The sequence below is a fragment of the Bombus flavifrons genome, chromosome 12 (assembly GCF_040668555.2).
Source record: "Bombus flavifrons isolate JBK064 chromosome 12, iyBomFlav1_principal, whole genome shotgun sequence".
NCBI lineage: Eukaryota > Metazoa > Arthropoda > Insecta > Hymenoptera > Apidae > Bombus > Bombus flavifrons.
Genome location: NC_138453.1, coordinates 11,717,765 through 11,733,560, shown reverse-complemented (window position 1 = coordinate 11,733,560; position 15,796 = coordinate 11,717,765). Strand labels below are relative to the sequence as shown.

The 15,796-nt window shown below is 34.7% G+C and overlaps 2 protein-coding genes and 1 long non-coding RNA gene across 3 annotated transcripts; all 3 read right to left on the bottom strand.

Annotated features, from left to right (window-relative positions):
• Positions 1 to 631: 631 nt before the first annotated feature.
• Positions 632 to 6,980, bottom strand: LOC138185753 (probable cytochrome P450 6a14). The gene is made up of 13 exons (XM_069124918.1): positions 6,829 to 6,980; positions 6,584 to 6,708; positions 5,499 to 5,844; positions 4,679 to 5,204; positions 4,288 to 4,509; positions 3,953 to 4,204; positions 3,697 to 3,863; positions 2,380 to 2,724; positions 1,833 to 2,118; positions 1,596 to 1,694; positions 1,271 to 1,492; positions 943 to 1,194; positions 632 to 836 (listed from the first exon to the last, which is right to left on the bottom strand). Exons 3-13 carry the CDS (start codon positions 5,829 to 5,831, stop codon positions 673 to 675), a joined length of 2,868 nt encoding a protein of 955 aa, XP_068981019.1. The 5' UTR covers positions 5,832 to 5,844; positions 6,584 to 6,708; positions 6,829 to 6,980; the 3' UTR covers positions 632 to 672.
• Positions 6,981 to 7,903: 923 nt separating this feature from the next.
• On the bottom strand, positions 7,904 to 15,718 carry LOC138185752 (uncharacterized). Its single transcript, XM_069124917.1, has 13 exons — positions 15,473 to 15,718; positions 15,121 to 15,321; positions 14,602 to 14,945; positions 13,877 to 14,405; positions 13,561 to 13,782; positions 13,111 to 13,362; positions 12,799 to 12,965; positions 10,195 to 10,204; positions 9,775 to 10,124; positions 9,173 to 9,698; positions 8,828 to 9,049; positions 8,480 to 8,731; positions 7,904 to 8,209 (listed from the first exon to the last, which is right to left on the bottom strand). Exons 3-13 carry the CDS (start codon positions 14,932 to 14,934, stop codon positions 8,046 to 8,048), a joined length of 3,027 nt encoding a protein of 1,008 aa, XP_068981018.1. The 5' UTR covers positions 14,935 to 14,945; positions 15,121 to 15,321; positions 15,473 to 15,718; the 3' UTR covers positions 7,904 to 8,045.
• LOC138185653 (uncharacterized) lies at positions 10,285 to 12,607 on the bottom strand. Its single transcript, XR_011174688.1, has 4 exons — positions 12,288 to 12,607; positions 11,560 to 11,793; positions 10,427 to 10,571; positions 10,285 to 10,323 (listed from the first exon to the last, which is right to left on the bottom strand). It is a non-coding gene; the product is annotated as an uncharacterized LOC138185653 (long non-coding RNA).
• Positions 15,719 to 15,796: the final 78 nt, after the last annotated feature.

Genomic DNA, 15,796 nt, shown 5'->3' with positions numbered 1-15,796 from the left:
TTATGAATAATATTTCGGAGAATATTTTATCTGTATAAGGCAGAGAGAGAGAGAGAGAGAGAGAGAGAGAGAGAGAGAGAGAGAGAGGGAAATTCGTTACTTATGAGATAGCTTCGAAAATTCCTTTTTTTTTTAAATCTGTCAGATTCGAACCTATTCATTGATTCTAATTATAATGATATGGTAGATTATAGTCAGTTATACTTTATATTGTTGGAAGGCACGTAAGTGTGCAGAGATGGAAAAAGATCCTGTGGAAGGAATAATGGCTCGATTGGTTGTTTTTAACATACTCGACGCAATTGTAGAGTTAAGCACATGTATCGGTGGAAACTAACAAACGACATCATAACAAACAACATAACAAACGAAACATCATCGTGTAATTATGAGCGATAAAGAGCATTATCTTTCTTGTCCCTGTGCCATATCGCGATGCATGCAAAATGTGATAGGTTTAAGGACTACTATACTACGGATATATGTATCACTTATTTATTGTTAAAATATAAATATGTGAAATTATAAAATGTAACAAAATATAAATATAAAGTATAAATTAATATATAATGTATTATAAACTGCTTTGCTAGAAAACACACTGGATACCGATTTTAATTATACGATTACAATCGATATATTTTAAAAAGCTATCGTAATTTTGAATTACGTTTATATTTTTGTTATCTTCAAACAGATCCCTCCTTTTGGAGCTAGCAGAAATGCATTTGGGTCAAATTGATAAGGGATCATAGTTTTCTCGCAAACGTCCACTTTATACTTGCGAAGAATTGTGATTATACCCACTTTGGTTTGATAAACAGCAAAACGTGCACCTAAAAGAAAAGTTTTATGTGCGTGTTTGAAATTTGTACGAAGTTGACATTCTTTTTTCTTAATAATTCTGGTAGACATCGAGTAAATATCATCGATCTAACGTACCAATACAATTTCTTGGTCCACTGCCGAATGGTAAATAATGCATCGGATGTCGAGCATCAATGGCATCTCGAGTGAAATTTTCGGGATTAAAAACATCAGGATTCGGATAAATTTCGGGATCACGATGAATCGCGTATACGGGAATCCAAATCATCACACCCTTCGGTATACTGATTTGTGGATCTCGGAAGATATATTCAGAATTTGATTTTCTTGGTATCAGAGTTCCTGGTGGATACATCCTTAATGTTTCTATAGGAATAAATTGAAAAAAATGCCACTTTATTCATTTTTCATTTTTCTTCTCAAAGCAAAGTTATACGCATACCCTTAAATACTTTGTCCAAGTATTCCATATCTTTAATATGCTCGTAATTTAACTTTCCGTTGTGTTTCTTATAGTGTTCGTTGATTTCTTCGCGTACCTTCTCTTGAATTTTGGGATTCAGCGCGAGTTCGTAAAGTGCATTGCTCATTGTCGTCGAGCCAGTTTCAAAACCAGCGGCAAAGAAAACGTAAGCTTGTGCGGTTATCAAAGAGTCTGTTAATTCTGTAAAATACGATTTAATATTGTGTCGTAATTTTACCTATCTAACAAATATCTAATGGATATATTTTAGCAAATTTTTTGTATACTACGCTATTAAACGTACCAAGATCGTGTAACTTTTTTGGGTCTTCCTTAAGTTGCATAAGCGTATGTATAAAGTCAGGTCTATACACATTGTTCTCTTTTCTGTATTTCATAGTATCTGTGACGACCTTGGTTAGAAACGGAGCAAGTCTTCTGTCGGGCACAATGTAACCCAACAAATCGTACAGTTTCGGCATCATCAGCTTGAATTTCATTCGTATTATCGCCTCCAAAGATGGTTCAAAAATTTGTTTACCGATTTTACGAAATTCGCTCTCTTCATCTGACAGTGCACCCATGTTGATCCCAAAGGCACATGATCCTATCACGTCCGTTGTAAATTTTGCTGTTATCTCACGAAAATCGACAGGTTCTCCCTGTGCAACTATTTTATCCAGATATTTTTCGAAATAGTTTGCGCATTCAATGATCAGATCGAACATATTTTTCAATTTGCCAGATGTGTACACGGTGAGCTTCGATCTCAATGGATGCCATCGTTTTGCTTCCAAGTTGAACAGATGCTGCGATAATGGTTCGACCTATAAACAGTTTATAACGCAATTTGAAAATTTTGACTATTCGACTAGCTATAATCTTATGTAACAATATAAAGTATTATGATGATAATACATGATAATATATTACAATGGATAGTGATATGTAAATAAATATAAATATAGATAAATATTGTATAAAGATTAAACGGTAATCGTGTATATTACTTTGCTCGCCGTAATGACTCGAAACGTATCCAAAAGTTCTAAAAACAATTTTCATAAGTTATACGTATGTATACGTACTCTTTCATGGACATTAAATCCTCGATCAGCGAATTTCGAAAAGTCTCTGATGAGAACATCCTTGATTAACTCCGGATCTTTTAAAACTAGTACGGGCGTCGATCTCATGTATAACCCAATCGTTTTACCCGTATAGGTTTCGTAAAGGTTTTTAATATATTGTGGCAAAGCTATTCCTGAAAACATGATGTCTATAAAGTTTCCAAAGAAGAATACTGGTTTTGGTCCCGAGATCTTGCGCTTCTTCCAGAAATTAAATACTAATATATGATAATAATAAACTAGAAGTACAGCAACGACAGCGCATATTATTATCAAATAATATACCATGGTTCTCTGTTTCAGTTACTGATTGAGACGAAAAGAATGATTTTCTGAAAAAAGAAATATGCAATGATAATTTGGTACAGTCGATGTTCTCCTTTTGCTCGACACTTTCCAAACCAGAGTCGATTCGATTATGAATATGACAGAAACTTGCCTTAATAAAAATTGGAAAAATAGAATTATACAATTTTTATTTATCTATTTATTTACTTATTTGTTCACTTAAGCATTGAATAATTCCACTTTCTATGTATCTACTTTATAAATATGTTGATATTCATAGATACATGAATTTATATTTATTAATTCAAATACTTTGATCTCTTTTGTACTCCTCCTTTATTGATGTGATTCTGCTTAACTTTATAATGATTCTCTCGCGACGACTGAATTTATACTTCAGTGCATCCTTAACTACGGCATAATTATATACGCTCTACATGACGCAAAAAACTTCTCTTGGAAATTTTGATTGAGCGTCACGCGTCAATTTCTTAGAAATATCATATTTATGGTTCCTGGTATGTACATATATGTGTATATGCGTATACTAAAAATTGTAAACGCACAAAAATATTTACAGAAAACATATTGGGCATAGTCCGTATGTGGTGGAAATCTTTAGGGAGGGGATGTACCGTGTAAAATTTCCGCGATGCCCTATTTTATTGGAGGGGAACTTTGGGGAATTCGAGAGGAATTTCAGTGATACACACGAGGATGCTATCGCAGAACAATATTATGACGCAAAGCGAATATCATGTTGCATATGTACCGTTCACGCGTGTGCGATTATTTATGGAAAAATGAAAATATATGAATTAACACTCTTAAAAACGTTAAATTCCATTATATTTGCATAACAGAGAACGAACATTGCCATGTCACAACTACAAAATTTACTTTATGACACAAGCATAGAAAAATTTGTTATTCGGCGTTAATACGATTAAAATTAGTCTTTTTAAAGGATGTTTCACTTTGAAATTATGTTTCTAGTTTCGTTAACTTCAAATATATGCCCCCCTTCGGCGTCAGTAGAAACGACGTCTTAGTAAACTCGTAAGGAATCATAGTTTTGTCACAAACGTCCACTTTATAATTACGAAGAATCGTGATTAGACCCACTTTGGTTTGATAAATAGCGAAACGTGCACCTAAGAATAAAAATGAAGCAAATTAATAAATTGGTAATTTAAACAGAAACAAACAACTTCAACAGAAACGCTCGTATAATTGAACGTACCAATACAATTTCTTGGTCCATCGCCAAATGGTAAATAGGTCATCGGATGACGAGCCTCAATGGCGTCTTCGTTGAAATTCTCTGGATTGAACACGTCGGGATTTGGATAAATGTCAGCATCATGATGCAACGAGTATGTGGGAATCCATATCATTAAACCCTTCGGTATACTGACTTTTGTGTTCCTGAAAGTATAGGCGGAAGTAGATTTTCTTGGCAATACAGATCCTGGTGGATACTTCCTTAATGTTTCTGTGAAGATAAATTAACAAAGATCCTTTATTATATCTTTTTGTAAAGCTTTAACCTTCTATTCGAAGTAAAGCTACACATACCTTTAAACACTTTCTCCAAGTATTCCATGTCTTTAACATGTTCGTATTGCAACTCTCCGTTATGTTTCGCGAGGTGTTCCCTGATCTCGTGACGTAATTTGTCTTGAATTTCTTGATTTAGGGCGAGTTCGTAAAGAGCGTTGCTCATTGCCGACGACGAAGTTTCAAAGCCGGCAGCAAAGAAAACGAAAGCTTGCGCAGTTAATAAGCTATCCGTTAATTCTGCAAAATACCGTTCACTTGTGTTAATTAAATTATTATATTGTACTAAGAAGTGAGTCGTGTTATTTTCTTTCTTATTATTCGCCGATACGATACAATGTGATTGTATTTTCTTAGCATAAATTGCGATGCGACATTAAAATTAAGTTGTTACTATTTATAAACTTACTAATGTCGCCCAATTTCTCTGGATGTTCTTTCAATTCCATAAGCATATGTATAAAGTCAGGCCTGCATATGTTATGCTCTTTTCTGTATTTCATAGTGTCTGTCACGAGCTTGGTAAAGAACGGAGCATATCTTCTGTCGGGTAAAATGTAACCCAACAAATCGTACAGTTTCGACATGTACAGTCTGAGTTTTAAGCGTATTACGTTCTCGAAGTTCAAGGCGAAGATTTGTCTGCCGATTTTACGAAACTCACTATCTTCGTCCGATAACGAGCTCATCTCGATTCCAAAGGCGCAGGAACCAATCACGTCGGTCGTGAATTTCGCTGTTACCTCGCGAAAATCTATGGGCTCTTCCTTCGCGGTCAGTTTATCCAAGTATTTCTCGAAATGGTCTGCACATTCGAGGATGAGACCAAACATGTCTTTCAGTTTGCCGGATGTGAACATTGGAGTGAGTTTCGATCTTAACGGACGCCATCTTTTTGGTTCCAAATTGAAGAGATGCATTGACAATGGTTCTGTCTAGGAACAGTTCGCGATATCAGTTTAAAAGCCAACAAAATATTTTCTTTCAAGCAAACAGGACAAATATAACGTTATCGCTGGAGAATAGAAGATTAGAAATTTCTTCGTTAGGCAATGAATTATCTGGAAGATCTATTTTTATGTCTCTGTTTACGATAAAAATATTTATTTACTTCGTGATAGCACCATTAATAAATCATAAGTACGAAAAAGAAATATGGATAAAGAACACGGAGTGGCTATTAATACTTTATCGCTCATTTCTTCACTTACAAATGCAATGTAACATACCCTTTCATGAACAGCAAATCCTCGATCGGCGAATTTCGAGAAATCTCTAATCATGACATCTTTTATCAGTTCCGGATCTTTTAGAACAAGAACCGGTGATCCTCCCATGTACAACCCAACCATCGGCTCGTTTTTGTATAGTTTATAAAGATTCTGCATGTAAGCCAACATTGATATTCTTGCAAGCATCAGGTCTATGGTGTTTCCAAATAAGAATGCAGGCTTTGGTCCTTGAACTCCACGACTCTTCCAAAAATCGAAGGTTGACGTGGAATAATAATAGAAAGCCAGAAGTAATGCGGCTAACCCGCACAAAATTTCAAAGCCACTCATTATAATTTCTTTTCTGAAAAAGAATTTATAACGTTGTGCTATAAAAATTCTGTAAGACATTTCTTTACGCCGTAGAATAAAAGAAGAGGGGTCAAATTATATCGTTAAAGCGGTGTTGGTAGATACCCGCGAATACGGTGATATTTTTGATGATCTTTATTCTGAATAAACGCGTGTTCAAGTCTGCTTAGCCTCTCCGCGCGTTTAGGGACATGTCCTTGTTGAGCAATATACGTCGAATTATGAATGAAACATATTGTTTTATTTGCGTTGTTAATATAACACATGCATAATATATGAACAGTATCTGACTTGTTTGTTAATGCTAATTGCAGCGTTATTGAACATATTCGATGATTACATAGAAAACGTCTTTATTCTTCGAAACTTTGAAACTATAAATTCTTATATATATCTGTTATCATTACATGTATATTGTATGAAAATGTTATATTTTTGTATTTTAAAACGTTGTTATTTTAAGAAGTATTTAAATACGACGTGAATCAAGCAATATTCATATCAACCAAATTATCAGACGCGTAAAGCTATCTGCTACATTACTCTCTACTTTGGCGATATCGATATAATTGATATAATATTCGTCGCGCGTAAAAAATGAGAAATATATGCATGTCAACGCTATTCGTGTTATTATTAACGAGCTGTACTATTCAAAATTAGTAAAATTACGTATATGTACTGAATAGTAGATTTCTGTTGTTAGATTAGTGTTATCTGTGTATAATTACGTTGAAATCGTTATCAGTGTTGTGTTGCATAATTTTCGACGTTTTATGTTTGCAAAACGAGTACGTATGCATTGAATAATAAAACTAACATTCAGCACTTGAATGAAACTGTTTGAAGTATTATCCTGAAACATGTATATACATACACAATATAAGGCAATAGAATTAAAAAGTTGATTTATTCAGATAAAAGCAGGTTTATAACGTAGTTAAAAGCGTTATATAAGGTTCGATATAGTACTTACAAATCAACTGATATGGCTTTTCATTATTTTTCCAGATGCACATAAGTACGTATGTATATAGATGTCTTATTAATGCCAGACGATATATTCCTGAGTCGCGAAAAATGATGTTTTCCGTAATATGATGTAGAATAGACTAATGTTAATCTACTGGCGTTTTCGATCTTTAAACGCATACTCTGATTATCGGAGATATACTGATAATGACTTGCAGATAACGAAAATGTACCATCATCCGGTGATTTTACACAAATCAGGCCCCACGTCGCAGGCAAGATGATAACCAGATGTCACACACCTTTACTGTGTACCCTCGATAGTCTTAAGGATCCAGTATAAATCTTGGCATTTTCATAGTTAAGGTCCTTTAGACTAAACAAATATCTTTTAGTTCAAGTGTTCATTAAATTTATTCTCTACTACGAGAAGATACGGGAAATTTGGTTTTTCCTACGTTCGGTATCTCCCGCTGGCAACTTTCTCTCGGGGGTGGCTGGGACTTTTCCTTGCTCACCAACCTTCTTCTTATTCAATCAGAAGCAACGACCATTGGCCTCACTTTCCAAACTTAGCCAAAATTGTCATTAACAAATCCAATGGTCCCGTGCGCTAGACACATCCCTCACTGGCTTTCCTCCGTCACCGAACTTCACTGACTTTCCATCCTTTGATCAGTCAACAACTCTCTACCAGTCACCTAGTCGTTAAATCGCTGAACCCATTTCTCGATTCATATTTTATTTACGATTTATACGTCTCGCGACACCATAACTCACTATTTGCAAGTCACTCCTATTACGACTAACATCGCGTGGCCTTGCAAATAACTATACGAGTCGAACACTTCTAACTTTATTGTAAACGACATTACAATTCGACATCGTAACCTAATCCATCGTAATCCATTAACTTTGACCAATTGGTCAAAGTTAAAGACTCCATAAAGGATTTCTACGTCAGTTCAAGTAGTAGAGATGTACCGATTAGGGTTTTGGTTAGCCATTTAACTTTTTAATCGATCTCGATTAGTCGTCTGTGCCGATCACTTTCAAATAGCGCAACAAAATGTATCAAATTTTTGTCATATTTATTTTATTAACGTCTTGTTTCTGTGTCTTAAAATTCTTTTTAGTATAATATAATAGTATAAGATAAAATAATATATTATAATATAATTATTTATTATAATAATATAAGTATAAGAATAATTATTTGTTTCATGCCTTAGCTATTTTCAAATACACTCCTCCTTTCAGCGTCGATATAAAGGCATGATTGTCATTTTCAAAAGGAATCTTGGTTTTCTCGCAGACATCGACTCTGTGGTTATGGAGAATCGTTGCAAGTCCAACTTTGTTTTGATATTGCGCGAAACGGGCACCTACAAATAATTATAAAAAATTATATATTTATTTGGCTTGAAGGTTTGGGAAGGAAACTTTTCACAGAAAATTTGGAACAAATTCCAACTCATGAAGATTTTATATATTTGAGATAGAAGAGATGCTTTCTAAATGAGAGAAGATGATAGAAGGTAGGAAAAAGATATTGACGATTTATCTTTTCCATAATGTCATGCTGATTGAAACCAACGATCCAAGCACATGCCAACGATTTGATATTTTCTTATTTTCTTATTTTATTAGCATACCAATGCAGTTTCTTGGTCCATCGCCAAAAGACAGATAACTCATAGGATGCCTAGCGGCGACAGCATCCTCGTTAAATCTTTCAGGGTCGAATTTCTCAGGATCCGGATATACATTTGAATCATTTTGAATGGCATATATTGATATACATATATCTGTTCCTTTTGGTATGGAAATGTTCGTGTCTCTAAACGTATAATTTTCCATCGCTTGCCTGTTTAGCATAGGAAATGGCGGGTACTTTCTTAGTGTTTCTGCGGAGAAAAGGCATAGAAAATATTACCATTCGTATTAATAAAATTATCTTTGAATATTTCAATAATTTTGAGAGTTTACCCTCTACTACGCACCTTTAAGTACTTTGTCCAAGTATTTCATTCCTTTGATATCTGCGTATGTCAAAACTCCATTATTTTTGTCGTAGACGTCTCTAATTTCTTCCCTTAGTTTATCTTGTATTTCGAGATTTTGTGCTAACTCGTAGAGAGCATGTGCCATCGTTGAGGAAGTTGTTTCGAATCCACCGACGAAAAAAGCGAAAGATTGCGAGGCAAGCAACGCGTCTGTGAGTTCTGCAAAATACAACAAGATTCGTTACTATGCATTATTATGATATTGCAATATTGCAATATCAGCTATTACAAAAGATCTAATTTTATTCGAAGCATAATATTAAACTGTGTTCTCATCCTCACCAATATTGTTAACTCTATCCGGGTGTTCCTTCAGTTCCATCAGCAAGTGCACAAAATCTGGTCTGATTATGTTATTATCAATCCTGTACTTCATCGTATCGATAAATAAATTTACAAAAAAGTCGTTGACATCTTTTGCTTGGAGGTAAGAACCAATTATTTTATACAGGGATGGTGTAAATTCTCTACAAAAATCGCGAATTATCTGTTTCGCGTTAACTGCAAAAATTTGTTTGCTCATTCGAAGAAATTCAGAGTTCTTATCCTCGAGAGCATTCATGTTTAGTCCAAAAACACAGCTACCGATCGAATCGATCCCGAATTTTGCAGTCAACTCACGGCACTCCACTGGTTCATCCTTCTGTGCTAATTTTTCTAAGTATTTCTCCAACTTTTCCGCGCATTCCACTATAAGTGGGAACATTTCTTTGAGCTTGCCGGATGTGAATACCGGCGAAAGTTTAGCTCTCAACGGCCTCCATCTTTCAGCTTCTAACATGATGAGATTTTGATTTAATGGTTCTATCTACGCAAGAAATTGCAATAATAATTAGTTACTTGGAAAGTGTATGTAACGCAGAAACAATGAAGTTGTTAATTACTTTTTCATCAAATATTTTAAATCCTCGGTCAGCGAATAAAGAGAAGTCCTTGATGAGAACATCTTTAATCATATCTAGGTTGTTGGGCATCAGAAGTGGTGATGTTCCTATGTATGTTCCAAAAACTGGTTCATTCTTATATTGGTCGTACAACCTCTTCGTCCAATCGGCTATCGATTCTCTTTTAAGAAGGACACGCAGAAAGTTGCCAGCGAAGATTATCGGTTTTGGTCCAGGTATATTGCGACTTTTCCAGAAGTTGTAGCATGAAGAGTAATGATAATAGATCGCAAGAAGTAGTATGGAAATGCCACACAGTAGTTGAAAATAGTCCATGTCGAACGAGATTTCTTTAATTTCAACGAATAAGTATCAGTGTTTGTAGGGTAGTTTTTAAATATAGAGTGTGTAATCAAAAACGTATTCTTAACTATTAATGATCGAAAGTTTTGTATCTATATGATATTGTAACAGGATGAACATTCAGAAGGATAAAAACATAAATAAATCGTTCAAGATGAGATATTATTATGGTGTAACATGTTGTCTCTATATTGTCTCTGTATATTCTACAATTGTGATAAATGAACCGCAACCGCGTGGAGTTCACATAATAATACTATCAATAGGAAAATGAAAGACATGCGCTTACGATTAGTGACGACACGACGCGTCACGATGGCAACGACTACTTCGAAGTAGATAATGACGATCGCGCTCGGACGATCATTAGTACTAGCGATGAATTATGGAACGTACTTCCTTTATGTTGTTTCTTCTACTTATACTCTATAAAACTTTTAATGAAATAAAAATATTTATAGCATAAATTTTCAAAAATTTGTCAAATGTATAGCATAACTTTAGAATGTTCGTGGCATTTAGTCGAGTTTCGGACAAGTAATTTGCTATTAACCCCTTCCCGTGCCATTTAGTTCGACGAAACAGACCAGACTTATGCTCTGTAAACAAGAACTTACATTCAGTCACGATCGTAACGGGGAAAAAAACAGTCCGCGAGCTCGGTTTGTTACATTTACGTTTGGCCCAAGTATCTGGTCGCGAATCAGACTCGCGATATTCATGTTTGGGCGAAAATCTTCATCGCGAGTCTGACTCGCTAAAGTACAGGAAGGGGTTAAACTAAGAGCACTATCCGCACGTTTTAAAATCAATTGTACGAATTAGAAAATTGCACATAGAGTGAGATTCTGTTTATATAAACCCCATCGAGGGACGATTTGGTTCATGCGACCAGGTCGTTTATATGTAAGAAGTCCATCTATATACAGAGTGGTTGGTAACTGGTGATACAAGCGGAAAGGGGATGATTCTACGCGAAAAAAGAAGTCGAAAATATAGAATAAAAATTTTTCATTTGAGGCTTTGTTTTCGAGAAAATCGACTTTGAATTTTCGCTCGGTACGCGTGCGGTACGTTATAACGGATCTCACTGTAAATCGTTGTCTCAATGGAAAAATTAAAAAGAAAAAATAAAAAAAAAATTTTTTTTCTATATTTTCGACTTCTTTTTTCGCGTAGAATCTCCCCCTTTCCGCTTGTACTACCAGTTATCAACCACCCTGTATTTCTCTCTATCGCTAACGACTTTTGGTTCAGTTAATAAGAATACATTTGCTCTTAGATACGCAATAACGTTGCAAGCCTCAATTGTGACGTATGAGAGCGTATCACACAACGAGCGCATTATTTACACATTGTAATTAGACATTGATTACGTAACTGAATTTACGCGCAGCGATAGTTCGGATTATAGGAGCTTACCTAAAGTTCATTTAATCAGACACTATTAAAATGGCGCACGTAAACAAAGGTATCATAGAAACATAAACTAGGAAACTCTTTCTGGTGTCTTCAGTCAAGTGACTATAGTGACTTGTCGCCAAACTGATATTGTTATGGCAGACATCTTGCAGCAGATAAACCACGAAAAAAAAAGTTCAGGAACACCAATGCCGACTGATAAAGATTTCATAACAATCTATAAGTAGCTAATATCTGAAAAAACAAATTAATCATTTTGCGTCTTTTTGCATTATATTCAGTTATAGATGACACGTAAATCAAATTTTGTCATAAAACTACGCTCCATTAAATTCTAACTCATCGTTTAATAACAATTGTCATCACGTAGAATATAAAATAAAGTAAATGATGCTTGTGTGATTATATACAGATATTTTCTGATAATTAATCTCGTTTGCTGATAATTCAGCGCGACAGATAACACCATTGCGTGTAATAAACAAAATTATTACTAGGTTCATTTGAAACGAAATAACTATCGTATAAGTCTGTGTATCGTTTGATGATAAAAACAAGAAGGATGATGTTAACCTATAGAATATAACCTATAATATATGTTATCTAACATTTTAACTTTTCGACGTATTTTTGCTGCTACGCAATTGCACTATCTGTATTTATAATCAACTACACGCTATGTAGCCAACGTATTGCAGTAATGTGACCGTAAGATATTGTACACTTACTTGTTGAGATGGGTAATTATATAAAGATGAAAGCTTTCTGCAAGAAAGAAACTGTTTGGATTGTATCTACGATCAATGCCAAACTGTACTGACTGAAGTCGTTTCAGCCAGAAATAGTATGACTGTAAGTTTGCTTCTACCCACTCTCCATATGGCGCAGTTGATTAGTAGCAATTGCTTAACGCCTTTTTTCGTACACCGCTTACACGGCTTATTTTTTCTTACACTTTCTTATCTTCGAATAGTCGACAATTGTGTGGAAAATTGTCGATTGTATCAAATTTATTCGGAGTAATTTTTTAATTACAATAACGATTCATTTTTATCGAAATTTTATTATATCTACGTTTCAAAAGTTTCAAGCTTTATCAATGAAATATTTTCGTTCTCTGATATAATACGATCGTTTCTAAAGAATTTGTACACAATAATACAACTTAATTTACGGTGAAGATTCACGATGTAATAGTATAATTAGATAAAAAATATATTTAAATAATTATTTACATTAAGTTTGTGCTTTAGTTATCTTTAAATTTACCCCGCCGGCGAGCGATAACAAAAAGGCCTCTTTGTCTGGTTCGTATGGAATCTTGGTTTTCTCGCAAACATCGACTTTGTGATTGTGCAGAATCGTTGCAAGACCGACCTTGCTTTGATAATGGGCGAATCGGGCACCTGAAAGCAATTTTTAAAAATTACATCGATCCGATGTCGTATAATTAATCGTATAATTATCATAGTATTAAATAATGGCATTATATAAGAATAAGGGTACAAGATACTATATTGCGAGTATATTTTATTTATTTTATTTAAATACCAATGCAGTTTCGCGGGCCATCGCCAAAGGATAGATAGCTCATAGGATGTCTGGCAGCAACAGCATCCTCGTTAAATCTTTCCGGATCGAATTTCTCAGGATCTGAATAAATATTTGAATCGTGTTGGATACCATATACTGGTACCCATACTATTGTTCCTTTTGGTATGGTGATTTTTGTGCCTTTAAACGTATAATTCTCCATTGCTTGCCTGTTTAATATCGTCAGTACTGGATACTTCCTTAGTGTCTCTATGGAGTAACAAAAAATATTTCTTCCGTAAAAATAAAGCATAGGTTTTATTCACGAGAATCGGATCTATTCTCTCATTTATAAGTAAATGATCTTTTTACTATCTTATGAATAATCAAGCGTTTCTTTCTTTTTGTTATAAATTGTTATTACAAATTTCATTAGGTAGACCTACTTTAATATTCTTTGACACACACCTTTAAACACTTTGTCCAAATATTTCATTCCTTTGATACCTTCGTACGTCAGAGTACCACCATCTTTGTCGTACGCATCTCTAATTTCTTGCCGTAATTTATCTTGTATTTCCTGATGTTGTGCTAATTCATAGAGAGCATGCGCTATCGTCGACGAAGACGTTTCGAATCCAGCAATGAAAAAGACAAACGCTTGCGCGGCAAGTAAGGAATCGGTTAGTTCTGTAAAACACACGATTTTTTGTTATAAATCTGTTAGTGATATATGTATTTTTCGCGATTTCATTTGAGATATACTTTCAAATTCCCTACTCACCAACATTTTCCATCTTTTCCGGATGGTCTTTCAGTTGCATCAGCTGGTAAATAAAATCTGGTCTTGTTATATTATTCGTCTTCCTATATTCCATTGTGTCACGAACCAGATTTATGAAAAAGTTGTTTATCTCCGTCGTCCGTAAAAAGTAACCAACTATTTTAAACAGAGATGGTACAAGTCGTCTGCAAGATTCTCGAATAGTCTGTTTTAAATTGGGAGCGAAAATTTGTTTGCCCATTTTTCGGAATTCGCTGTTCTCATCTTCAAGAGCATTCGTGCTGATTCCGAATGCACAGCTCCCGATCACGTCGGTCGTGAATTTTGCAGTCAAATCACGACACTCTACTACTGGCACACCCTTTTCTACTAACTTATCTAAATATTTTTCTAAATTTCCCGCGCACTCTACTATAAGTGGGAACATCTCTTTCAGTTTACCAGAGGTGAATATTGGTGATAACTTCGCTCTCAGTGGTCGCCACCTCTTGGCTTCCAAAAGGAAGAGATGCTGCGACAATGGCTCTATCTACGCAAGAAATTATATATCGATAAATTTACAAACACTTTGATTTCGGGAAGTCTTGCAATTGTTTGTACGATTATTTTATTATTTCCAAAACATCTCGTTTATCTTTGAACTCAAGATGCTTTTTACATCAAATCAACTCAATAAATCTGTTTTCAATAATGTTGTTGCGCAGAGCAATCAATAAAGGAAATACCTTTTCAAGTACTTTGAATCCTCTGTCCACGAATAAAGAGAAGTCTCTGATGAGAACGTCCTTGATCAAGTTTAAGTCGTTAATAACAAGAATCGGTGATGTTCCTTCGTATATACCAAAGACCGGTTCGCTTCTGTACTCGTTGTACAAATTTTTCACAATTGTGGCTACGGCCTGTCTTTTAAGGAGAAGATCCACAAAATTGCCAAAAAACATTGACGGTTTTGGCCCAGGTACGCCACGATTCTTCCAGGTGTCATAAACCGAGGTATAGTAATAATAGATCGCGAGAAGTATTGCAGCAATGCCGAGGAGAAGTTGAAAGTAGTCCATGTTTTGAGGTACTAAATTTCAATAATTAAAAATCACAATCAATGACTGCTGTCGTTTCTCCATTTTACTTATTTTTAAATGGTTTTACGCTTCGTTTCAAAATTATCAATCTTCATTTTATTATGACGGGTTGGTCGTATTTTTATTTAATTGCTCTCTGTCAAACGGAAGCAAGTGTTTACATACTTTTGAACGATAGTCTATGGATATGCGAGGAAAATGTACTTCCGATGTAATAACGTTAGTCAAGTAATAATTTCCTGTGATATACCTAGATTACGAAACATACTTCGTGTTGTTTTTATCCTCTACGAGCACTGTGACGAACTCCCAATGTAGTGTAAAAATCGTAGTTATTCTTATCACGTTACCAATATCAGAAAGCCGCTCAAAAATCAATAAGTTTTGCTTGATCGATAAGAACATTTAAATTTTACTTTTGAATTGTAAATGAACACTTAAGGTAATTAGTTAGTTGAATAATAAATACGTGACATTTAAATGTACAAATTAAATTTCAAGTTGTTGTCATACTTACATGGTTGTTCTTTAAATAAAGCTTCTACTAAGTAGGAAGAAACGTGTCTGTCCGTATCTTACACGGAATGTTGAATGATGTTAACGATGATGCTTCAATTTGAGCCAGCTGAGCGATAGCAACAGTATGATTTTAGCTACTGTCGGTATTTTGCTGCTTGGCGTCATGCAACACACACTATTTATACGAAGGCAGGAATCAAAAGGCAGAATAACGGAAACTAATTTAGATTTTGAAACGAATCAAGTTATCGATATTGTTTTCACGAGAAGTTTCAACTTTGTTTCATCACGGTGAATATTCTCCTTCGCTTATCTAGAAAAT

What these genes read in the sequence shown, in the direction of transcription:
- LOC138185753 (XM_069124918.1), bottom strand. Translation starts at nt 5,831, where the DNA reads ATGAGTGGCTTTGAAATTTTGTGCGGGTTAGCCGCATTACTTCTGGCT. An exon ending in TGGACCAAGAAATTGTATTG is followed by an intron (nt 3,864 to 3,952) that starts GTACGTTCAATT and finishes TTTTATTCTTAG; the next exon opens with GTGCACGTTTCGCTATTTAT. An exon ending in AAAAAAGTTACACGATCTTG is followed by an intron (nt 1,493 to 1,595) that starts GTACGTTTAATA and finishes CGTATTTTACAG; the next exon opens with AATTAACAGACTCTTTGATA.
- LOC138185752 (XM_069124917.1), bottom strand. Translation starts at nt 14,934, where the DNA reads ATGGACTACTTTCAACTTCTCCTCGGCATTGCTGCAATACTTCTCGCG. An exon ending in GGAAAAGATGGAAAATGTTG is followed by an intron (nt 13,783 to 13,876) that starts GTGAGTAGGGAA and finishes TGTGTTTTACAG; the next exon opens with AACTAACCGATTCCTTACTT. An exon ending in TTTGGACAAAGTGTTTAAAG is followed by an intron (nt 13,363 to 13,560) that starts GTGTGTGTCAAA and finishes GTTACTCCATAG; the next exon opens with AGACACTAAGGAAGTATCCA.